Source organism: Ambystoma mexicanum, chromosome 6q (genome assembly GCF_040938575.1).
Source record: "Ambystoma mexicanum isolate Mex_15411 chromosome 6q, UKY_AmexF1_1, whole genome shotgun sequence".
In the NCBI taxonomy this organism is placed as follows: Eukaryota; Metazoa; Chordata; class Amphibia; order Caudata; family Ambystomatidae; genus Ambystoma; species Ambystoma mexicanum.
In genome coordinates, this window is record NC_090937.1 from 2097766 (window position 1) to 2122390 (window position 24625).

At 49.1% G+C, this 24625-nt stretch overlaps 1 protein-coding gene across 1 annotated transcript in view; it reads right to left on the reverse strand.

The window, feature by feature from the left end:
• The window catches only part of NCBP1 (nuclear cap binding protein subunit 1), a 1187216-nt gene that overhangs the window by 828553 nt on the left and 334038 nt on the right, over positions 1 to 24625 (reverse strand). Inside the window, exon 12 of the mRNA XM_069630359.1 lies at positions 345 to 409. Within this exon, the coding sequence (XP_069486460.1) occupies positions 345 to 409 (65 nt within the window). The remainder of the gene's footprint in view (positions 1 to 344; positions 410 to 24625) is intronic.

A 24625-nucleotide genomic window follows, 5' to 3' on the forward strand; every position in this document is an offset into this window, starting at 1 on the left:
AGGTTTCATTTATTAGAAAATGTGCTCATCTTGGGATATATACAGTTTGCTGCCCATTGTTTGATAGACACTTTGTGAACAAAGACTGCAAATCCCTCAAAGGCACACATAATCCTGTTTGTTAAAGATGATGCAAATATAAAGGAAACCATATAAAACAAGAGCCAGATTAACCTGCCAAATTTCAATGAACATTGGATAGTCAATGGTTTTTGGTCACTTTAAAATTGTTGCAAGTAATATTTTAGGCGGGTACTAATGGTACTAACTTGTAAAGAAAGGACATGTTTTTTTCTCCAAACATGCACTATTCACATTTTCAAAATAATGAGACTATACGTTACCTGTCCACACACGTTATGTTCATTGTATCCATACGCATGTACATCATCTCTGTTGCTTGTGCAAGCTGGAAGCACAACTTAAGGAAAAATCGATCAATAAGGGAGAGCAGATGTGTTTGTTATATTTGCATTACTGTAAATGACTAATGGAAGCAAATAAATGAAATACTATTGAGCATAAACTAGTTGGGAGTAGACCAGCAGAGAATGTTTTCTTTTTTTAAGAGAGGGGCACAAGGAGTTTGAGAGGTTTGCTGTACACATTGGATATTTTTGTAGAAGCTCTTCAATGGACACTAGCCTTAACTGTATATAGTGCACCTCGTGGTCAATGTCAGGTGCGCCCAATATGCTCAGTTAAGTTTGATGCAGATCCAGCCACATCTGCAACCGGGCTCAATGAATGGGTGAAACTGAGAGTTGATTAATGAGTGGAAGGGTGAATGAGCGATAGCTGGGTGCATAATGAGCAAACCGATGTGTGACGGGAGGGATATTTAACTGATCAAGAGTTGATGGATGAGTGCATTGGTACGTGAAGGATCAGAGGTGCGAGTGGATAAGGGAGAAGAGGGAAGGACAGACAAATAGAGGGGTCAGTGGAAAGCAGACATCGGAATGAGTAACTGAGTAGAAAGGCAGTTGGCTAGACGTTTATTGGAAAGAGATGACCTGCATAAGAACACATCCCAATTAGGTCCAGTAGAAAACATCCAACTGCCAAGCACAGGGAGAGGGACCAATGATCGATGGAACAAGTTACTTATCTGTAACTGTTCTCCAGCATGGGTCTGGCATGGATTCACATGCTCACGAATATTCTGTTGTCAGGCTGGGAATCCTCAGTAAAGAAAAAAACAGTTCTGTTTCTGAACTGTCTTTCTCCTAACAAATCACTGGTCTCTGGGTCATCACTGGTCTCTGGGTCATACTGCCCCCAGCCAATGACGGCCCTCTACCTAAGCCCCTCCCCTCTGGCAGCCATCTTCAGATTTGATAGCACGTAAAGTGGCAGTAGGACCAAGAGAAGAGCCGCAGAGGGGTAGGCGGGAGGGTTCGCATGTAAATCCATGCCAGACCCATGCTGGAGAACAACAGTTACAGGTAAGTAACTTGTTCCTTCTCCAGCATGGGGCCTGGCATGGATTCACATGCTCATGAAAACAATATATAGCAGTACACAAATGCACAACCACGGGAGGTGGCAAGGCTAAACATTAAGCATCTCTTACCTCCTCAACTCACCAGGCTCACCTTCAAGCGAACAGGTTGCGCAGCACTGCTTGGCCGACTCTGGACTCCTCCCTGGAATCCCAGTCGACGCAGTAGAATTTCATGAAGGTATCCGTCGACCTCCACGTAGCAGCCCTGCAGATGTCCAGCAGGGGCACACCAGACAGGAACACCATAGTTGCAGCGATCGCTCTGGTCGAATGGGGTCTCGGGCGGCCAGGCAACAGTCGGTTTGCCAACCGGTGACAGTGCATGATGCAGCCGGAGAGCCACCGGGAAATGGAAGCCTTGGAGAGGGCCTTCCCTTGGTGTTAAGACGGATTTCTGAACTCTGTCCTGGAGGGGCAGAGGTTCAGAAGCCCAGCCTAGTTTCTTGGAACAGGGTAACCTCTGGACAAGCCAGACCAATCAGGGTAGCGGTCGCGGTGGTCAAGAGTAGGTCTCAAGAGGGGAGAGGGTGACTGAAAGCCCGCAATGAGCACACAAAGCAAGGACACTTACAAATTACTTCAAGCAGGTGTTATATTAAAAATATATACACGTTTATTACAAGGCCTTTGTAACATTGACCATAGCGAGAAATCACAATAAAACTCAAGTAAACCAATACATACCAAACCAATACAATATATATACAAATACAAACGAGTCTAACGAGTTAGACGCACGAAATGTGTAGACCACCTAGATGGGGAGGAAAACAGGCAGTGCGAATAATAATTAGACCCAGTCCGCCTTCAGAGGCACCTAACTAAACGGAAGTCCAAGCCCTACGAAGAGTGGAGCCTTGTGCTCAAAAGTACCTGCACACGCTGGTGCCAACGGGCAAAAAGGGGAGTCTGAGGGAATCAGGCAGTTTAGTTCGGTGAACAAATGAAGATGAACAGAGCTCCACGACTCAAGCGCAGCCTCCACTGTGGGCAGCAGCAGAGCGTTAGTACGGAAAGGCGTGCTGTTAGACACAGCGGGGAAAAGCTATGGGCTCCTGCAGGAGGGCGACCAGTTCCTAGCGATGCTACTCACCGGTCCCCGATGCAAGCAGACCCAGGCTTCTCCGCGTCAGTTTCAGTGCTGGCAGGTTCAGATAGGAGCAGGGGACGTCTTGGCGTCGTGTAGATTCCGCAGCAGCAGAAGTTGAGTTGAGGATGTCCCAAACGCAGTGAACCCGCACAGTTTGTTACCACAGCAGGGCAACGGAGCGGCCGGGTGTATTTCAGCCAAATGTACACTACTCACTTCAGACCTGGGAATGCCAAGTGTACGAATCGTGTGAGAGTGACAAGGACTCGTAAATACAACACAACCTGACGGCGGTTACAGAGCAAGACTCCTGGGTAGGCTGGTCAGTCTGCTGGATGGCCCAGAGACACTTCCGAAGGCTTACGTGCAGGAGATGGTGAAGATGCCGAGAATAGTTGTTCCCACTATTCCAAGGGTCGAAGTACCAGTACAGGCCTTCTCGTTCGACCCGAGGTAGAAAGGGTTTCACAAAGCGACAGCAGTGCAGAGGAGCAGTCCTTCAGCGGGTCACCAGCGATTCCTCGGTTCAGCCTCGTGGTTGCAGGATACTTGGCTCCTGTATTCCTTTGTTCGTGAGAACTCAGGAGATCGACCTGGTAGTGGCATTTCCAGCCCCCTCTTATCCACGGTTCCCTTCGTGCCAAAACGGAGGGGACCCAATGGGAGATCCGCTCATAAAACACACCATATGTGGACCTATCACGGACCACGGGGGTCCCAGGCATTCACACCACCCTAGACTCTCTGGCACCCAGGATGTGTATTGGGACCAGACACCCCAGCCCCCATCCTGGTGGCACACACAAGGCCTGTAGAAGCCAGTGAAAGCATCTGTGTTTTGCAGGAAAGTACATGCCTAAATAAGGAAGGCCCCGGGTTGGCTCGACCTGGGGAGGTGAAGGGGGCAAGACGGTCAGCGGACAGGACAAAGCCTCGTGGTCTGGCCATTTTGGGAGCCAGGCCACCATTTTGGGCTAAGCGCGAGAAACGTGCTTAAAACGCCAAAAGGAGCTCAACACCACAAGAAACGATTGCTGCCACCAATCCCGTCCGTGATTCACTTGCACCGTTAATTTACAATCCAAAGAGAGTATCTAGGGACTGTAGAAGACTAGCGACCCAAGAGAGCAGTAACTTGGCTTACAGTGCCCTCTTGTGCCATGTTGCGTGAAAGCAGCAACATAAAGAAACTACGGAAAACGTTTGCCGGTACTGACTGTCTTAAGGGTATGTCAGTTTCCCCGTAAGAATGGAGCGAAAGCCCAGAGGAGTGCGGCAGAAGGCTGCACTTCTCTGGCAAAGTCTAGATCATGGTGAAAACAGCAAAAAGTTTAGGGGTTGCCACATGGAAGGAAAATTACCCAGTATTAAGAAATCTTTCCTAACACTTGGTTCACAGCCAAAGTTCACAAACAGCTGTGATGCCTTCCGAAAACTTTGTGCAGTCCACGTAGAACTTCAGCGCTCTAGCCACATCTAGCAATTGAAAAGTCCTCTCAATCGGCGACGGGAAGAAAACACACCAAGGGCTCGTTGAGATGGCAGTCCGACGGCACCTTGGGCATGAAGGAGGGGTGCGTTTTGAGCACCCCCCTTGTTGCGTGCAAAGTCGAATATGGAGGCTTACAGGAGAGGGCCTGGATCTCCCCCACTCGTCGTGCAGAGGTGATGGAGTCTTCCATGTCAGGAATTTCAGAGGTGCTGAATGCAGAGGCTCAAACAGAGCTCACATGCCGGGGCCAGAGCCTTCACCGGCAGGAACGAGCGGAAAAGTCCTTTCATGAACTCTTTAACCAGGCGATGCAACCACATAGCCAATCGTCCCAGGGTGCTAGTGTAGCGAGAGATAGCTGCCAGATGGATCTTCATAGAGGCGTGCGCCAGCCCCGACTTGGCCAGCGACAGCAAGTACGGCAGCACTTGAGGGGCCGTACTCAATAGAGGGTTTATCTTCAGTGCACGGCACCAGATTGTGGACCTCTTCCATTTATGTCTCTAGCACTTAAGAGTCGAGGAAGCCCTGGCCTCGCCAAGTACCTCCTTGCAGTCTGCCGGGATTTCGGATCCTCCAAACTCTAGCACTGCAGGAGTCAGGCCTGCAGGTACAGCGGCCCCAGGTCATGGTGCAAAATAGGGCCTCCTTCCAGGGCAAGAAGATCTGCGTCTGCTGGAAGCTTGACAGGAGGGGACGCTGACATGTCCAGAAGGTCCAGGTACCATATCTGCCACAGCCATGCCGGTGCGAGGATCATCCTGCACCGGGACCGTCTGAGTTGACTGATGAGTCGCAGGGGCAACGGTGGGAACGCATAGAGAAATGGGCCATCACAGGGGAATGAGAATACATCCCCCATATGCTCCCTGGCTGGGGAAACTTGCTGGCAAACCTCCGGCACTTGGTGTTCGTCGTCATTGCAAACAGATCGATCTGGGGATTGCCCCATCGTCGAAACAGCAGCTCCACCTGATCCTGCCGAAGCTCTCACTCATGGCAAGAGCGCAGCTCCCTGGTGAGTGAGTCGGCAAAGGTGTTCTTCACTCCTGCCAGATGAAAGGGTACCAGGAACATCCTTGCCATAGGTCTTGCGCTTCCTTGGAGAGCTGGGGATATGGTGCCCCCCTGCTATCGAATGTAGAACATCGTGGTGGTGTTGTCGGTAAAGACCCACACCACCTTGCCCCTTGAGGGACAGAAGGAATGACTTGAGCAAAAGGCCTCTTGCTTGGAGGTTTCCGGTGTGCGCGCGCCATCCCTCCAGGGAGGCGTCTCATCAGTCTCTTGGTGCGCTGGGGTCTGAAAGTCTGCCTGCCGCGAGATGCATGCAGACCCCCCCCACCCCCCCCCCCCAACCATCGAATCGCTCAACGGAATGTCTTGTTGAGGGCAATCTTCTGCTCAAAAGCTTCCCGCCGCTTGCATCCAACGGGCATCGAGGAACTCCTGCAGCAGCCGCATCTGCAGCCTGCACAGCCGCACGAGGTAGATGTATGACATCATGCAGAGTAGGGACTTGAAGGACCTCACCCTGGCAACTTCCATGGTCAAAAGCCGTTGTACCTTGCACTGGATGGCTTTTATCCTTTTCTCCGATAGAGCGGCTAGGCGTGCCACTGTGTTGAGCCTTGCTCCCAGGAACGGAGCGTCCTGAGATGGCTCCAAGCAGGACTTTGCACAGTTTATCGAGAAGGTTCCGTGAGCAGGCGGACGGTCCTCACTGTGTGTCTGACGGTGAGTTCCCTTGACTTCACTTGGACGAGCCAATCATCCAGGTAGGGGTAGACGTGGATCGCCTGCAGATGCAGCTGTGCCGCCACTGGTGTCAGGCACTTGGTGAAGACCTTTGGGGCTGACTTCAGACCCAAGGGGAGGGCCTTGAATTGGTAGTGCCGCCCTTGAACCACGAAGCGCAGAAACCTCCGATGTCCCTTGTGTATGGGGAAGTAGGCATCCTCCAAGTCAAACGACGACATGAAGTCTCCCTTCTCCAGCTGTCCCAGTACGTGCTGAAGGGTGACCATCCAGAACTCCTTGGATTTTATGTATTTGTTGAGGCGGCGGCGATCGAAGATGGGCCGCCAACCACCGTTCTTCTTTCGGACAAGGAAGTACCCCAAGTACACTCAGGAGCTTCGGAGCCTCTTGGGGACGAGCTCTATGACGGCCATTCTCAGCATTGCTCGTACCTCTAAAAGTAGTTGTGGAATGTGATTTTCGTTCCTGGCCACAGGTGGAAAACTGGGACACTTCCTTTGGAACTCCAGGGTGTATCCGTGGGCCAGAGCATCCAGCACCCAACGGTCGGTGGAGATGGACTTCAACACACCGAGGAAGTTCGCCAGCCGGCCTCCCACCGGGGTGCTCAGGAGGGGGCCCGACATCACGGCCGTGTCAGTTCTGCTTTGCAGAGGCCTTACCACCTTGGCGACAACAACGATGTCCTGAGGCCTCTACAAGCTTCATGGGGTGAAGAGCAGGCTGCTTGATGGTAAGAGCCGCTGCCGAATCCTTTGGAGGCACCCTGAGACTTGCCTCCGGCGGACCGAAAGGACAGCTGTCATTGCTGGAGTGCGCCCAAGGCACGGGCTGTCTCGGTGTCCTCCTTGATGGCCTGCAGTGACTCTTCCACCGTCTTCCCGAACAAGTTGTCCCCGTCGAAGGGCATGTCCAGTACCCTCATCTGTACGTCCTGACGGAAGTTGGTGGATCTGAGCTAACCACGCTGGTGAGGCAAATGCTGTTGCACATCTGGCAGAAGCCGGTGTCAGCGATGTCCATGGCCAGCATGATGGCATGGTCAGAAGCAACCTCGCCTTCTTGCAAGATTTAAAGGGCCTCCGCCCTCTTGTCATACAGGAGGAAGTCCAGGAGGGGGGTGATTTTAAACCACAGCTCCCTATCGAGGCAGGGCGCGAGAGCGTTGGCCGCCTTAATGGTCGTCACCGCCGACGAGATGACCAGACGTCCCATGGCATCCAGCTTCTTCCCCTCTCCGTCCGGTGAGGAAGTAGAAGTCGATGCCGTCGACCCTGCCAATTTCTTCCTGGCCGCCACGGAAACCACTGAGTCCGGGGACGGCTGCGCTGTAAGGCACAACGGTGCAGAGTCTGGAACCTGGTATTTCTTTTCGTACCAGTCTCTCTTCGCCGGGACCGAGGACTGGTATTTCAGCGGGGATAGACCTTCGTCCCAGATGTCGTCCAACAGCTGTACCGAGAGCACGGTTTTCCTCTTGGCCTCTCGTTCCTGATAAAGGAACCCATCCTTCTGCTCTTCGGGACGCAGCTGAACAAGCTCTGAAGCCCTAGTGATCATGGCATGGAACAAGCCAATTTCGTCGGGTGGAGAAGCCCGGGCTGGAGGCGACGGGAGATCGGTTCCGTCATCGCTGCCACTGTCCGTCCTAGTCTCAGTCCCCGTCTCGTCCCTCGGTGGCAGGGATGGAGGTGAAGGATGGCAGGATGGGGGAAGGATGGCCTCTCCTCCGCTTGGATGGCAGCTCCACTGATGGTACAGGCGTCGCTGGATCTCCTGCCGGGGGCAAGGGCAGCCTTGTGCTTATTTCAGAGCACAGGGTGTGCAGGACCAGCAAGAGGTCCTCCGATCTATCAGTCGGCATAATGTCCTGTGGTTCCTCGTCGTTCTGCCGCTCCTCGTCAGTTCCCTCATCGCTTTCTATGTCCACCTCGTCTGGTTCCTTCCCGTAGGACTCAACCTCGACAAATCTCTTGTCAAGGATAGCAACGATGCCCGCAAGCTTGTCCCGAGTCCGGTAGGGCTACCGTGCCCCCCCCCCCCTTCTCGGCCAGGAGTTTCACAGGGGTCTTTTCGACGGGCAGGAAAGACTATTCCTCCGCGTAGGCAGGGAGACTCTTGGCTTGGGGTCGTCTCCACTGGCGCATCTGTGGTCTTCAAGGAGAGGGGGGTTTAGAAGGGGCACTACTTGTTCATCTATGTATATAATGAGTGATTATACTAATGTTCTTGGACTCAGTAATGTTTCCTCGGGTTCTAATGAACCAGTTTGTTTCAGGTGCTGGAAAGTATCAAATCTCTAGACCAGGAGAGACTCCAACTAACAAAATTTGAAAGATACCCTTTATTGCAAAAGGGTGAAACTTTCCTGCACTCCTATAGGGTCGATGCCCACATGTATTCTTTCTCGGTCAAACTTTGACCAGTTCTAATAATAAATTGTTATTACATTAGGCACAATTTAGAATATTTAAATGATAACAATTTGTCAAAATATGTTCAAACTTAAAGCATGTATAGTATTGCCATATGTCTCAATAGTCACAAGCATATGTTTCAAGAGTTCGATAGTACATCAATTTAATCAAGTCAATCATATTAGACATTAGTTGCATGTCATTCGCTTAGGAAAACAATCTTGGCATTGAAAGGTACAGGGAATCAAGTGTTCAAAGCAGTAATAATTCAGTGTAAACAAAGTTCAAGTATGACTTGTGTTCTACGTATATGATATTCGATTAAAGGGCTAACACTAGGAAGAGCATCAGGTTGTCTCTAGCAATTCACAATCTGTCGGTTCCCCATTGTCTCCATGGGGTTCCGAGTAGACTTGTGCCTAGTTCGTATATTCTACAAGGCATTCCTTTAATTTTTTCAAGGTCCAGAGGATACTTGGGAAGTTATTTTGTAGTTCGTGCCAACGCGTTTCGAACTTAAAAAGGCAATCTTCAGGGCCTTCAAGTTATCCGTTTCAAAAGGTACTTTCCATTCTGTGGGTAAGATGGATATGGGCTTCATTGTATAGATTGAGCATCATGTCATCTAATACATCTAGAGTAGTCTTATTGGATTGATGTAAAACTGTAAGTTGTCAAATTGTATAACTCTTCGGATTACATCCCTTACGATGTAAATCAAACGTTTCAATTAAATATGCTTAATGGGTCAAAAGAGAGATACCCACCGCACGGGCGAGCGTGATCTCTCCAAGGTAACGTATGTAGGCGGATGTCTTATCGATCGCCCACAGGGAGTGTTTCAAGGTTCTGTAAATAAAGAATCAATATCAGCTAATCTGCAATTGCAGAACGCCGTAATTCCAGCTACGGTGTCAGTATGCCTTATGTGTATGCTCTTGCGAAGAACCGAATCAAGCCGTAATCTCGAGTGTGCTTTACGCCGTTACGCGTATGTTTGTATATGCTCTTGGGATTATCATTATCTAAACGCTCGTCACATCGTATGGTGTCTAAGTCGGCTGAGTGAATTTCTAATGGTATGGAGTAATGCTGCAACAAAATATTGCCTTCATTTCATTTACCTTACTCGTCAGGTTCTACTCGTTTCACAAGAAGTCTGCAGCAGCCGCCACCGAGTGTATATCCTTGTCACTATGGCGACCACGCGCATGCGTGTATCTTATTGTAGCGCCCGCCATCTTGGTGTGGGCATATAGACCGAGTCTATGTAGCCATGGTTACTGTATGTCTCAATTCTCTGGCAGTATTGAGTGTTGTGCACACTGCATCTTGGTGAGCTTGTCTGGTGATTACTGGGGGTCGCTGTATGATCTCAGAGCAAATGGAAAAGATCATGCTATCGTTCTTAAGTAATAAAAATATGGTAAAAAGAAAAAGTTATGCGACCCTAAGTGCACTGCAGTCGGAACGCTGAGAAGTATCCCAGCGTTCCTCCGGTGCACCCGGGTCGTGAGTTGTAGGTTGTGAGTTGCATCTCTCATGCATTACTTCATTACAATTTGCAAATGGAGGTGTGGTAGAGAAAACCCAAACTGGGTTATATTATATGGTGAAAACATTTTCTGTGGAATGGTAACACGTTACAGAAAACATATCATGTGGTAAAATGGATATCTTGAGTCTTATAGATGGTGTAAGTCACCTGTTGGAGATTCCACTCGCAATCTGTTTGCTCAGAGGCATTGAGTAATAGCAATCAAATTAGACAAAACATTAAATCAAATTCACAATTCATTCCTCTTGGGTTCAAAGTGTCCAGTCTCAACCCAGAATATCTCTCGTAGCAATCTTTTCTGTAAATTACCCTCTCTGGAGGCTACTTTGACTTGTTCTAAGATCACACACTTAAGTTGTGCAGTAGTGTGTATGTTCTTTAAAGTGTGCTGCCACAGGCGATTTGGTGTTCTAATATTGGATGTGTGTTCGGTCAATCTAATTTTAACTTTGCGGGACGTGATGCCTACATAATAGAGTCCACATGGACATTTTAAAGCGTACACTACATTAGTGGCATCACATGTGCATGAATGTTGGAGTTCAATGCTTTTCCCAGAGTATGGTGAGAAATTAGAGCCCGTAATCACATTGCTGCAATGTTGACAGTTATGGCATGGTTGGGTACCCTGGTGCTGTTTCTTTATTCTTGGGACATCTGTCATCTCAGCTTTTATCAGGCTGTTACGTAGGGATTTGCTGTTTCTGTAAGCAAAAATAGGGTTTTCTCAAAAGAGATGTTGTAGCTGAGGGTCTAATTGTAGCATAGGCCAGTTCTTCTTAAATGATATTTTTAATTTTCTTGCTTTGTAGAGAGTACCTAGTTACATAGACTGTCCTTCCGTTTTTTTCGGTTTGGTTTCAAATCAAGTCTTTGTATCATCTCCACTTTGGTGGCTAATTTGCAGATGGTACTTTGTTTATACCCTATCTGTGCTCTTCGCCAGGGACGCTACCACTCCCTCAATCGAAGCCTTAGCCTGGTGAACCTGGGCCTTCATGACCTTCGGCACGTCTTGGGCCTTCACCGTAGAGGGAAGGTCAATGCCTCGCTCCCCCTTGGCTTTCTCTGAGAGAGTCCCCGGGACCTCTTCTGAAGCTAACCCGGGTTCTCAGATTTCTTTTTCGTCGAGCTGGAGCATTGGTTTGTGGTTCACGGCATAAGGGATGCGGCGCCCGGCCTGGCAGCCGCGGAGCCCATACCAACGGCGCTCCCGGTGCTCGCAGACTCATGGTGCTTTGCCTTATTTTGGGCCCCCGTCACTGGAGCGGCCTGAAAGGTCTTAGACCTCTCCGATTTCTCGGGAGAAGTTGCCTGCGCTCAACTGCCGCCAGGCACTTTGCCTCCAGCCAGTCAGTGAGACGCTTGTGACGGTCCTTCATGGTACGGACGGACATATCCTTGCAGAACGCACAGGCCTCCTCCACGTGCGACTTGTCCGAGTGCAGGCAGTAGAGGCACCAGGAGTGCCCATCCTCCTTGAAGATGTTCTGTAGTCCACATCCTGGTCAGATCCTAAACAGCTTGGATCCAACGGGTGTCGAGTCTCTTGTCTTCGGCCATGTCCACGTGGGGTAGGCCTCAAAGGTCTTCCGGAATCCTCCAAGAAGAAAAATTCGGCAAAAATTCACCCTTGAGAGGCGTAGAGATTTCTGAAACGGGTCCCCGTTAATCGGAAGATTAATCGGTGGAGCTTGAGGCTCCATTTGACCGAAAAAATAAGAGTAAACTCTTTATAATAAAAAAAACACAATGCGCAGTAAAAACTTGAGCGCTAAGCACGAGGACTCCCAACACTTGAATGTGCGGTAAATAGCTGAAAATGGCTGCCAGAGGAGGGGCTTGGGTAGAGGGCAGTCATTGGCTGGGGGCAGTATGACCCATAGAACAGTGATTGGTTATTAAGAGAGACTGTTCAGAAACTAAACCGATTTTTTCTTAACCGAGGATTCCCAGCCTGACGACGGGGAATATTCATGAGCATGTGAATCCATGCCAGACCCCATGCTGAGAACCAGAATTAACAGCTGCTAGGGAAGATTCCACTTTTAGCAGCTTTCCTATAGTTCTATAGACCCCCAAAGCTTTTGATTTTAAACCGGACCACAATTTGCAGTTAAGTGAAGCCTTCAGCTTGCCTCCCCTGGCCTTTTGCTTATTTTAATTTGGGGTACTGGGAAACGGTTTCCCTTTTAACTCTACACTTTTCTGACTTTCTAACCTTGCACACAGCATCTTACAATGAAGTGCACTGCTGATACTTTTGTATCACCCTAGTCTTTCACACTTCATATTTTTAGTAACTTTTATATGTCCCCAAAGACAAGCTGGTGGCATATTTTTTCCATGTGTGTTCTTTCTAGTGGAATATTCACGTTACCCGCATATGGCTACTAAACGTGGCTAATGGCCTAAAAGAACAAGTTACTTCTTACCTTGTAACGTTCTTTCGATGGGATGTTCCTTATTCGTCTCCAGCTTGCTGGCCTCGGAATATTTCTCTGTAGATGGCGCTGCGAATCGACGTCCGCTGAGTCGATGTCCCTCGACAGCCACCATATCGGCGCCGACGTCACCATGCCCATAAATAGCCACGCGCAGCGATCGTTGCTCAGTTCCGTTTTGTAGCATAAGATAAGTCATGCCTGAATTGGTTATTGCCCTTGAAGGAGCGTAAACTGCAACCACAAGGGAAGTATTACTGCAGGGATGGGAGGGGCGATAAGGAATACGACGGAGGAACATCCCATCGAAAGAACGTTACAAGGTAAGAAGTAACTTGTTCTTCGAAGGGATTGCGTCCTCCGACGTATTCCTCATCTTTGATAGACTCCCATAGCAGTGGCATGGAATTGGAGGTGGGAGTAATAATGTCATGTATCCCTTTTAGGAATGAACCGAATTTAATACGGCTTTTCAAAATCTGGTCTCTTGACTAGTGGAGGAATCCAGGTTGTAAAATCTTGTGAATGTATGTGCGGACGACCATGTGGCAGCCGCACATGTGTCTCGGACCGGTACCCCACTTTGGAGAGCCGAAGAGGCTGCGATACCCCTGGTTGAATGAGACCTAAGATTCTGGGGTGGCTCTTTCCCTGCCAGTTTGTAACATTCCAGAATGGCCAAAATAATCCACCTGGAAATGGTCTGTTTTGTTATGGGTAGTCCCAACTTGTGACCCGAGTATCCTACAAACAGTTGGTCTGCTTGCCTAATCCTAGCCAGTCTGCTGATGTAAAAGCTTAGAGCTTGCCTTGGGTCCAGCCTATTGTAGCCTTTCTTCCTCTTTCCCCGGATGGGGAGGAGGGTAGAACGGAGGTAATGTAATTTTCTGAGTGATGTGAAATTCAGAAACCACCTTTGGGAGGAAATTAGGCTTCACCTGTAGGACAACTTTGTCCTTAAGGAAAATTGTATGGGGAGGAGGGGTTTACAAGATGGAGCTTGTAATTCGCTCACCCTCCTAGCAGATGTTAGTGCTACTAATAGGACAGTTTTAAGAGTGAGAAATCTCAGCGAACAAGAGTGGAGTGGTTCGAAGGAAGTACCCATTAGGAAATTTAAGACTAAATTAAAGTCCCATAAGGGAACTTGGAACTGTCTTGGAGGATAAACATTAGTTAATCCCTTGAGAAATTGTATTACTAGGGGTAGTTTGAAATACGATGGTTCCTCCGCAGTGCACTTGAAGATTGAAAGCGCTGCGAGATAGCCTTTTACAGTGCCAACTTGAAGGCCTGAGTTTGCCAAGTAGAGTAGAAACGACAACACCGTTGGTGTACCACATGAAAAGGGTCGATATTCTCTTCTCTACACAAGCTGCAAAATTTGTTCAAACGGCAGCAGTATAAAGACTTTGTTGCTGGCCTTCTGGCCGAAAGCAACACCTCCATGACGTTATCAGGGAGGTCCCAATCCTTGTACCTCAACCTTTCAGAAGCCAAGCGTGAAGGTTGAGGGTTCTTATGTCTGGATGGAGAACCTGACCACCCTTCTGCGAGAGAAGATTCTCTGAGTGGAAGACGGATTGGAGGGCAGATGAACATATCCAGAAGGTCCGGGTACCACGTTCTCCTGGCTAAGTCCGGGGCAATTAGGATCATGGTTTTCCAGAATCTTCTCAAGCTCCTGATCATTTGAGGAATAAAAGGGACTGGTGGAAACGCGTAAAGGAGTGGGAACTCCCAATCAACTACGAACGCGTCCCCTAGAGCTCCTCTTGGGGGAAATTCACTTGAACAGAACAGATCCACCTGAGGGGTTCCCCAAAGGGCGAAGATCTCTTGAAGGACTTCCTGAGCTAGCTCCCACTCGTGGGAGACTGGCTCTGCCTGCTCAGAGCGTCCGCTGTCAAATTCTTCTCTCCGGCTTGGTGGACTGCCGATAGAGAGATTCCTTCCTGAATTGCCCAAAACCAGAGCTGCATTGCCTCTCTGCACAGTGGCAGTGACCCTAGGCCTCCTCTTGTTGAGGTAGTGCATGGCTACCGTGTTGTCCGTCATTATCAGGACATTTCTCCCCTGTACCGATGGCAGAAAAGCTTTCAGCGCTAGTCTGATCGCTCTCAGCTCTAATAGGTTGATGTGTAGTCTGGACTCCGATGGAGACGAACGACCGCTGATGGTCAAGTCGTTGGCATGGGCTCCCCACCCCGTGAGTGAGGCGTCTGACTACAGTTATCTCCGGCCATGGTTGCCAAAACAGTTCTCCTTTCAAGATGTTCTCTGGATAGGCCCACCATTGAAGGTCGTGGGCTACCTTGTCCGGAATCCGGAGGAGATCTGCCATTCTTCCTGAGTATTGTGACCACTGGGTTCTTAGTGCCCACTGGAGAGATCTCATTCTCAGGCGAGCCTCTGGCACAAGGAAGATGCAGGATGCCATGAGGCCTAGCAATCTCAAAAAGTCGAAGGCTGGGTGACGTTGGGCATTTTGAAACGGGTTGACCATCTGCAGAATATCTTGAGCCCTCACCTCTGGTGGCGAGGCTTTTCCCAGTTAAGTGTCCAGGACCGCTCCGATGAACTGGAGTCTCTGATGGTATCATCTGTGACTTCTTTAAATTGAGGGAGAAGCCCAGTTTGTGAAGGAAGTGGCAGACATAATCTAGCTGAATCTGAGCTTGTTCCGAAGATACAGCTCTGATCAGCCAATCGTCCAGGTAGGTAGACGTGGATCCCTTCCCTCAGACTTGCAGCCACTACCGGCATTAGCTTGGTGAAGACCCTCAGGACGGAGGTCAGCCCAAATGGCAGAACTCGAAATTGATAGAGAGCTGCCAATTGCGAACCTCAGGTATCTCCTGTGTTTGAGATGGATTAGCACATGGAAATAAGCATCCTGGAGGTCCAGAGATCCCAGCCAGTCCTGGATCTGGAGGTCCTGAAGGATCTGAGAGAGAGTTACCATCTTGAACTTGTCCTTCCTGAGGAACTTGTTCAATTCTCGTAAATCCAAGATGGGTCTCAGTCCTCCATTCTTCTTCGGTATGAGAAAGTAGGGGGGGTAGTGCCAGCCCTTGTTCCTCTCTGCCACAGGTACCAGTTCTATGGCACCTTTCTCTAGCAGGTCTACAATTTCCTGCAAGAGGAGCGGATCTGGAACTTTTAGAGAGCTGTGCCCCGGTGGATGACTGAGGGATGTGTAGAAAGGGTAGGCAGTAACCCTGGGCAACCGTCTCCAATGCCCAAGCATCTGACGTAATAGCCTGCCATTCCGTCAGATGGTGAGTTAGCCTGCCCCCTACAGGTGTTGTGTGGAAAGACGTCAGAGTGGTTTGGGGGATGCAGATGCCGAGGGTAAAGAGGCACCTGCTGCTGCGGCCTTAGTACTTTTGACCCGTCCACCTCGGGTGGATTTCCTTTGGCCTCTTTGAGCCGGCTGTCCTCATCTTTCCCGAATGCAGAATAATAGCGAAAGGACTTTCCTCTTCCAGAGGTTCCTGAGGGGCGAGTTTGGTGGATAGCAGCTCCTAATGAATTTTGCAGCTGCATTAAATGTTTGCAACTTTTCCAGACTGTCATCAGCCTTTTTACCAAATAAAGAAGAGCCGTCAATGGTCATATTCAAAAGTTTGGCCTGTACATCTGGAGAAAAGCCAGACTTTCGCAACCAAGCAGGCCTGCGGATTGTAGTACTTGCCGCCATGGCCCTGCTGATACTGTCAGCGGAATCGATGCTAGTTTGAAGTGATTCGCACATGGCATCTTTGCCATCTTTAATGATGTTAAGGAAGGCTTCCCTTTCCTCTCCTTCCGGTATGCAGTCAGCCGCTGATGAAGCACACTCCCACGGTCTGACTGAACCTGGCGAGCGTACAAGTGGCGTTGGACTTCAACGCCACACTATAAGCAGAAAAGACTTTTTGCCATAGAATCGTACCTTTTGTCATCTCTATCCTGTGGGACAGTAGGGTAAGCGGATATGCTGCTTGATGAAGTTGCCGCTTGAACCACCAGGCTCTCTGGAGTCGGGTGTTTTGATAAATATTCAGGGTCAGCCGCAGCTACCCTATACTTGGCTGGCAATCTTTTATGGACTGCAGGGATAACCTCAGGAGTATCCCAATTTGATGGACTCTTCCTTTGTAAGGCTGTATGGAAAGGGACCACAGGATCCTCTTGTGGACCTTTGTCTGGTATGCCTGTAAGGTCATCCTGTTGAAACAGGTGAAGGCGCAGACCAACCCATGAATTCAATAATTCTTGCCATCAGGGTTCTATAGGGGGTTTCAGCATGTTCCCCTGGGTCTGGTTTGACAAATTCCACTTCTGGGGAAGTGTCCAGCCCACTTGCCTATGTAATGATTCCTGTAGGTCTTTCAACCTTCTTCCCTCAGAGGTAAAATCCTCTGAAAAGGGTGGTGTGGTCCTCTGCAGCCCGAAGGGTCTTTCTTGGTCAGAATCCTCCCCTTCCTCATAGATTGAAGATAATCTGGGGGTACTCTGACCTCGGAAATGGTGTAAAACCCATTTCTAAAGCAGAAGGAGCCAAACTTCATTATTGGGCGAGAAAACGTCAATATCATTGACGGCGATGTGAAGGGCGTCGAGAAAACTCGAAGAACTCGAGATCCTACGCGAGGATGTCGACGACGTTCTCGGCGTCGTGCTGGAGGCTCTGGGTATAACCGTTGGCTGTGAAGTAGGCATGGTTTTCTCTTTTATCGGCGTCGACAATGGCGTCGATTCGATCGACCGATACGAAGAACCCTTCGACAACGGCATCGATGGCACCTATCCATGCGTCGAAGGGATCTTCGACGAAGTCGAAGATGGTGCCTTCCTACCCGATGGCCCGTGGCACTCTAGGGTGGACTCTTTCGCCGGGTGCAAAGACTTGCGGCGTTTCGATTTTTTTTGGGGGGGGGGGGGGGGGGGTCGAGGCCGCTTTCTCGAAAATGCTTAGCATTTTCTTCCTGAATTCCTCCCACTCAGCCAGAGAGCTGTGTTTTGTGGGGCAGGAGACTCTTTCTGGGGAAACAGAAGATGACGAGGAAGGGGATCTTTGACATCTCTTTGAGTGTCTAGATCTCGACGAGTGGTGGGAGCTACTTCGAGACCTAGAATGGGAATGCTTTCGACGGCGAGGTGACGAATGCCTCCGCCGAAGAAACTTTAAAGGAGGTTTTGACTGACTTACCTCTCTCGAGCCTCCCCTTGCGCTCCTTCAAGGCTTTTGCCGTCATGGACATGCAGTCCTCACACTCCGAACAATGGTGCTCGACTCCCAAGCACCACAAACTGATCCTGTGAGGATCCGTTAGACATTTTCTTTCCGCAGTCTCGACATTTTTTGAAGCCGGACCGCGGAGTAGTCGGTTCGGATGAAGAAGCCGTCGAGAACGAGTTGGTTTTATCAAGTAAATATAAGAGGTTTATCTGTACTGAACCGAGCAACGATATTCCGAGGCCCCACGAAGCGCGGAAAAACAGAACTGGGCAACGGTCGCCGCGCGTGGCTATTTATGGGCATGGTGACGTTGGCGCCGATACGGTGGCTGTCGAGGGGCATCGACTCAGCAGACGTCGACGTGCAGCGCCCTCTACAGAGAAAACATTTCTGAGACCAGCAAGCTGGAGACGAATTATCAAAGATAAGGAATACGTCGGAGGACACAATCCCTTCGAAAGGCCACGTCATGACATTTTTGCTTGTTCTTCGGCCACAATCGTATGGCCTTATTGCGGTCTGGCGAGTTCACGAAATCCTGGTGCCTGACAGTTTGGTTGTGGGTCATGAGTGAAACCAAAAGGGGTCCCTGATGGGACCACTGCTGGCTGTTTAGGGTCCAGATCCTTACCATTGGTGTGCTTAGACTGGATTTCTGCTAGGATTTTGGATAAGAGGACTCCTGCAGCCTGTTAGGGAGAATACTCAGAAATTTGCTAATTCCCTCCACCTTAGAGACCCCCAGCAACTTTTTTGGATTTTGAGGACTTGATTTTTTAACCTGAATAGATTGAGACCCTTTTTCCAACTCATGCATTTTAATGTAATTTTGTAGACCGTTTCATTTGGTTGTGAAGTCTGACAAACTCCATAGGCATCATCTTTTACATTGGGTCACACAACACCTTCAGTGCAGTGGCCTAGGGAAGTATTTCATATTTCCCAAAGGTTTAAATACATCCTCTTGGATAAACTTTCCAAGAGCAGTAAAGTAAGATTGACTTTACTTACATTTGTAACTTTCTAGACCCAGCACACACTTACAATAGGGTGCTGGAGGGGTTACCTAGTACACCCTTTGTCTAGCTTCTCATGTAACATTTTTTATGTAACCCTTTTCTCACTGAATGACTGGTGGCAGTGGTTTACACAAGTGTTTCAAGTAAAGCACCAATGGTGCCATTTGTCAATTTTTTTTCGCCATTTCTTTGTGGAAAGGTCCTTCTTGAGATTTACTCAGCGCGCCAAACCAGGATTGGTCCCATTGTTCGCTTTGCCTTTGGCGGGAATCACAAGTGAAGCCTGCCTCTGGGCTCCAGGGTGTCTTGCATAGGCAGGAAGTGAGGGAGGTGCATGAAACTCCCTGTGCTTAGTCTCCTAGGAGACCCAAATGCACTCTGTGGTGATTGGCCAGCTGACTGTCCAGCAACGACAGCCACCCTGCTGGGTGACTGACAGCTAGGCTGGAATGAATGGGAGAAACCTGAATAAAAGGTGAGGCTTTTGGCTTGGAAGGCAGAGTCGATCACTGGACGAAGGAACCGAAGAACTTTAAGAGGGTGCCTACTGCAACTCCTGGACCATTGGTTTGCCCGGTGAAGCCCTGCTGCAGTGCCTAAAAGCAAAGTTTGCATCGACATAGAAGCCCCTGCAAGGACGACTTCTCCCCTTGAGTTGGTGGGACCAATCAACTCCAAAGTAATCCATCTCGGAGCTGGTTGAATGTCCAGAGTTGCTGCTGGAAACACTATAGCCAGGGAGAGGACCACCAGATTGTGTGTGTTGCTTTTAAGCTGGATAGAGCTCAAGGAAGATCCTCTGGACTCCCAGGAAGCAGGACTGAACGAGCCCGAGCCCCCTCAGAGTGCGGGACTCCAGAAGCAAGGAAAGTCCATCTCGACAGCCAGAAACCGCAGTGTTGCTATTTGCGGTAGACGCAAGGAGCTGAAACACTGAACTGCCAATGAAAGTCAAGTTTGCTGTTTGCGAGTTCTGACCGTCCCAGTGCATTGCAGGAGTCTCCAGATGTCCTTTTCCCCACGACTTAGGCCCAGGAACAGTGAGACCTGCACAGGAACAGGAGTCATCTGCTGCATCTTTTCTTCATTATAAAAGTACTGTACAAAGTCTGAGAATTTACCTCTTGCTGTAGCATTGTTTGCATCTTCTACCACTCAGAAGTCTAATCAGCTTGTGGCCCAACATTTGATTCTTATTTTCTTCAAAGACTTCTAAAACATTGTGCAAAGACTTTCCCATTTACCTACCAGAGGTGGTTCATCCTATGTAAGACTTTTGCTTACTGACTTTGGCCTAGCCTATTGTACTGACTGACTCTTTCTGGGGGGATCCAAAAGTATTTGCCTGCTTAAGAATATTTGTGGTCTCTTGTATGTTCTAAAAAATCTTTTCCTTTTGACTTACCATATGATTCTAAATGCAACAGTGATATTTGAATGTCCCCAGCACCCTAGTTATTGCAGTCACCCGAGTGTGTAGGTAGTGTCTGTGGGCCTTCCCAAAAGGAGATCTACTGATTTAAAGATATTAAGAGTGTATGTCATGAAGTGTATTCGAGTGTTACTATTATATTGCTCCCTTCTAAAGAAGGCTTAATCTGTCTGATTAATAATAGTTTGCTCAAGACACCGAGTGTAAGATTTTATTTGACTACTTGTAACTGTAAATCTGTATAACTCCACTACAGCTCACATTGACCCCTCTTGATATCAGCCCAGCTGCTCAACATGCTAGCAAAACTGGTAAAAACTTATACCAAAGGTTGGGTTTCCTATACCTGTAGTCAGAGTAGTTTGTAGTGTTCTCAGAAGGTACTGCATATAAACTTTACCTAAGAGCCCCTTCTACAGATCAGTGTTGGAGCCAAGAATCCTGTGATGGACAGACTCCTGAAGAGGCGTAGCATTCCTTCCTACATCTGGCCTGGAGAAGCCATGACTACCTGATCTGCAAGGCCAGTGTGGTGCTTCAACTGCTGGACTGGTGAGACCAACCAATCTCAACATGGAGGACCTAGCCGTCCTGAAATTTCAGAAGTGTCCCTGGACCACCTTGTGGACTGACTACCTCTAGTGGGCTACTTTGCTAGAACATCGCTGTTCCGCTTGTGCAGCTGAAACTTTGGTGGTCGCCTACTTGTCGTGCAAGTCAGTCACCTTCCTGTCCAATTTCAGCCTCCCAGATTCAAGAGACCCTGCTCAGTATGTATGCCTGCCGACACCTGTGTGCGGAAGCCGTCGCCGCCGATATTGTGAAGTGTCCTGAAAAGGTCTGCACTTCCGCTTTCTGCATTTCTCCATCGCCAAAATGTGCACTCTGCCTCTAGACCCAACCGGAAGAAACATGGACACGCAGTTTCTAGGCATTTCTCACCGAACCAATGGCAGGAAATTACAACTCCAGCGACCACACAGTACTCTGGATAATCAGCCAGAGGGAGTGGGAGAGAGGGTTGAGTAATACGAAAACTTTAGTCTCCCCCAGTCCTCCCTACAAGAACATTGAGAACACATCTTTGCATCCTTCCATTCCACTGCTTTCTGGTCGTCGTACCTGAGCAGTGTTTTGGGAAAGATAAAACACATTTCAATTTACCAGTAACTTTGTTGCATCTCTTGCTTTGAAGAATAAACACAAGCACTGAAACTGCATCAGATACATTCTGGGAGAAGCATTGTGACTTTTGGGCACAAGGCCCCCCCCCTCCTCTTCATAGGGAATGGACAGCTAAGCTAGGATATATATCATGCGACTTGGTTCCATTTTACCGCATCACTTAGTTCCCTTATTTTACTAGAAGTCATTGAATGCATTTTAAAGACCTAGGGTGATTGTATATGGCATACATTACTTACCATAATCTTATTTCTTATGCTTGCATCTGCTGCGATTCACATGCTTTGCATAGACTGACATCTAGTGGTAGGCGCAGAGTATTGCACATGTTTTTCAAGTTTGAAAAGGGACGTCGACTGGGCGGGTTTGTAATATCCCTAGTGCGACATCTAATGTACCCATGACCACTCATGCATCGAGGTCCCTCTGATTATTTGTCTCTGACTTGAGGGAGTATAAAGTATGCGTGTTAAGTTGTAATGAGGTGTGAAACAACTATGATTTACGAAAGAACCTTCAACTCCAAGAGGGGAGGCAGGGCAGGTGCATGCAAACCTAAACAGATACAAGCATCAGAAATATGATTATGTTAAGTAAAGTATGCATTCTGAGGCTTGTGGATCTGCTTAGAATTACATGCTTTGCATAGATTAGCGAGCATTACTTGAAGGGGGTGGGTTATTTGAAGGTAGAGCAGCAAAGAGGTTCTAACACTAACTTGCCCACCAGTGCATCACCCTTATAATGTGTATCTAAACAGTAATGTGTAAAAGTATGAACTGAACTCCAAGTGGCAGCTTTACAAATGGCGTCTAAGGGTACATTTGCTATGAAAGCTAGAGTTGACCCTGTAGCCAGAGTTGAGTGCGCTCTAGACTTGAATGGCAACGGTCTTAGCAAGAAAATAGCAAAGTTGGATGCAGTTGACAATACATTATGAAATAGCCGATTTAGAGATGGGATCACCCTCTCTCCTTGCAGCAAGATGAACAAAAAAATGTTCTGATCATTTAGCCTTTTGTAGGTAATAGAGGACAGCCTGACATCTAGGCGATGTAGGCTTTTTCCTGCTGCATTCTTGGGCTGTTCGAAAAAAGCAGTTAAATGGAATGATTTACATGGAAGGAACAAGTTGCTTGCTTGTAACTGTTCTCCAGCATGGGTCTGGCATGGCTTCACACGCTCATGAATATTCCCAGTCAGGCTGTGAATCCTCGGTAAAGAAAACAGTTTCACTTCTGAACTGTCTTTCTCCTAACAACCAATCACTGGTCTCTGGGTCATACTGCCCCCAGCCAAGGAGTGCTCCTCTGCAAGCCATCTTCAGATTGGTAGCATGTAAAGTGGCAGTAGGACCAAGAGAAGACCCGCAGAGGGGTAGCCGGGAGGGTTCGCATGTGAATCCATGCCAGACCCATGCTGGAGAACAACAGTTACAGGTAAGTAACGTGTCCCTTCTCCAGCATGGGGTCTGGCATGGATTCACATGCTCATGAATGAAGAAAACATAGCAGTACACATGCACAACCACGGGGAGGTGGCAAGGCTCAACATTAAGCATCTCTCACCTCCTCACCAGGCTTACCTTCAAGCGAACAGGTTGCGCAGCACTGCTTGGCAGACTCTGGACTCCTCCCATGAATCCCTGTCGACGCAGTAGAACTTAGTGAAGGTGTGGGTCGACATCAACGTAGCAGCCCTGCAGATGTCAAGCAGGGGTACACCAGACAGGAACACCGTAGTTGCAGCAATCGCTGTAGTCGAATGGGCTCTTGGAAGGCCAGGCAACAGTCGGTTTGCCAACCGGTGACAAAGGGTGATACAGCCGCAGAGCCACCTGGAAATGGAAGCCTTAGAAAGGGCCTTCCCATGGTTCACAGGGACAAAGTACGCAAAAAGTTGCGACGTCTTCCGAAAACTCTTCGTGCGGCCCACATAGAACTTCAGCGCTCTAGCCACATCTAGCCAGTGCAAAGTCCTGTCAGCCGGCTGCAAAGGCATCGTAAGGAATACAGGTAACACCAAGGACTTGTTTAGATTAAAGTCTGGTGGCACCATGGGCTTGAAGGAGGGGTGCGTCCGAAGCACTAGCCTCGTGTAATGTCAAGTAAGGAGGTTTACAGGAGAGGGCCTGATCTCGCCCACTCATCGTGCAGAGGTGATGGCCTTGAGAAAAGATGTTTTCTACGACAAAACTTTCAGTGGCACTGAATGCATAGGCTCGAAAGGAGGACCCATGAGTCTATTAAGCACCACATTGTGCTCACATGCCGGGGCCGGAGCCTTCACCAGCGGGAACAAACAAAATAGTCCTGTGACAACCTCCTTGACCAATCGATGAGACCATAATGATCGTCCAGGAAATCTGGTGTAGCGGGAGATAGCCGCCAGATGAACTTTGATGGAAGCATGGGCCAATCCTGCCCTGGCCAACAACAACAAATACGGAAGCACCTGCAGAGCAGTGATTTGGAGAGGGTCGATCTTAGTACAGCACTAAACTGCGAACCTCTTCCACTTGTGCCCATAGCATTTGAGAGTAGACGAAGCTCTGGCCTTGGCAAGCACCTCCTTACAATTAGCTGGGAGGTCATAGCCCCAAACTCTAGTGCTGCAGGAGCCAGGCCTTCGGATTCAGCAATCCTGGGTCGTGGTGCAGAATCGTACCTCCTTCCGAGGGGAGACGATCTGCGACCATCAGAAGCTTGACTGGAGTGGACGCCGACATGTCCAGATGGTCCGGGTACCATATCTTCCTTGGCAACGCCAGTGCGGCGAGGATCATCCTGCACCGGGACCGTCTGAGTTAATTGACTTATCGAAGAAGCAACGGCAATGGAGGGAACGCATACATAAACAGGACGTCCCAGGGGAAAAGAATGCATCCCCCCCGGCTGCTGAAACCTGCTGGCGAACCTCAGACACTTGGTGTCACAAACAGATCGATCTGGGGATTTTCCAGCCTGCGGAACAGGAGATCCACTTAGTCCTGACAAAGTTACCACTCGTGGCAAGAGCACAGCTCCCTGCAGAAAGTGTCGGCGACTGTGTTCCACTCCTGCCAGATGAAACGCGATTAGGAACATTCCCTGGGCTATGGCCCAGTGCCAAAGGTCCTGTGGCTCTTTGGAGAGTGCCGGGGATCTGGTTCCCCGCTGCTTCCTACTGTAGAACATTGTGGTGGTGTTGTCCGTGAACACCTGTACCACCTTCCCCTTGAGGGACAGAAGGACTTGAGGGCCCAAAACACTGCCCGCAGCTCCAACATGTTGAGGTGCAACGTCTTCTCCTCCGGTAGATACAGGCCTCTTGCATGAAGACTTCCGGTGTGCACTCCCCATCCCTCCAGGGAGGCGTCCGTCGTGACAGTCTCCTGATGTGGTGGGGTCTGGAAATCCGTGCCTGTAGACAGATGTGCGCGCACTCTCCACCACCGTATCACTCGACAGAAACTTTCGTGTGTGATCTTGTCCTTGAAGCTTCCTGACACTTG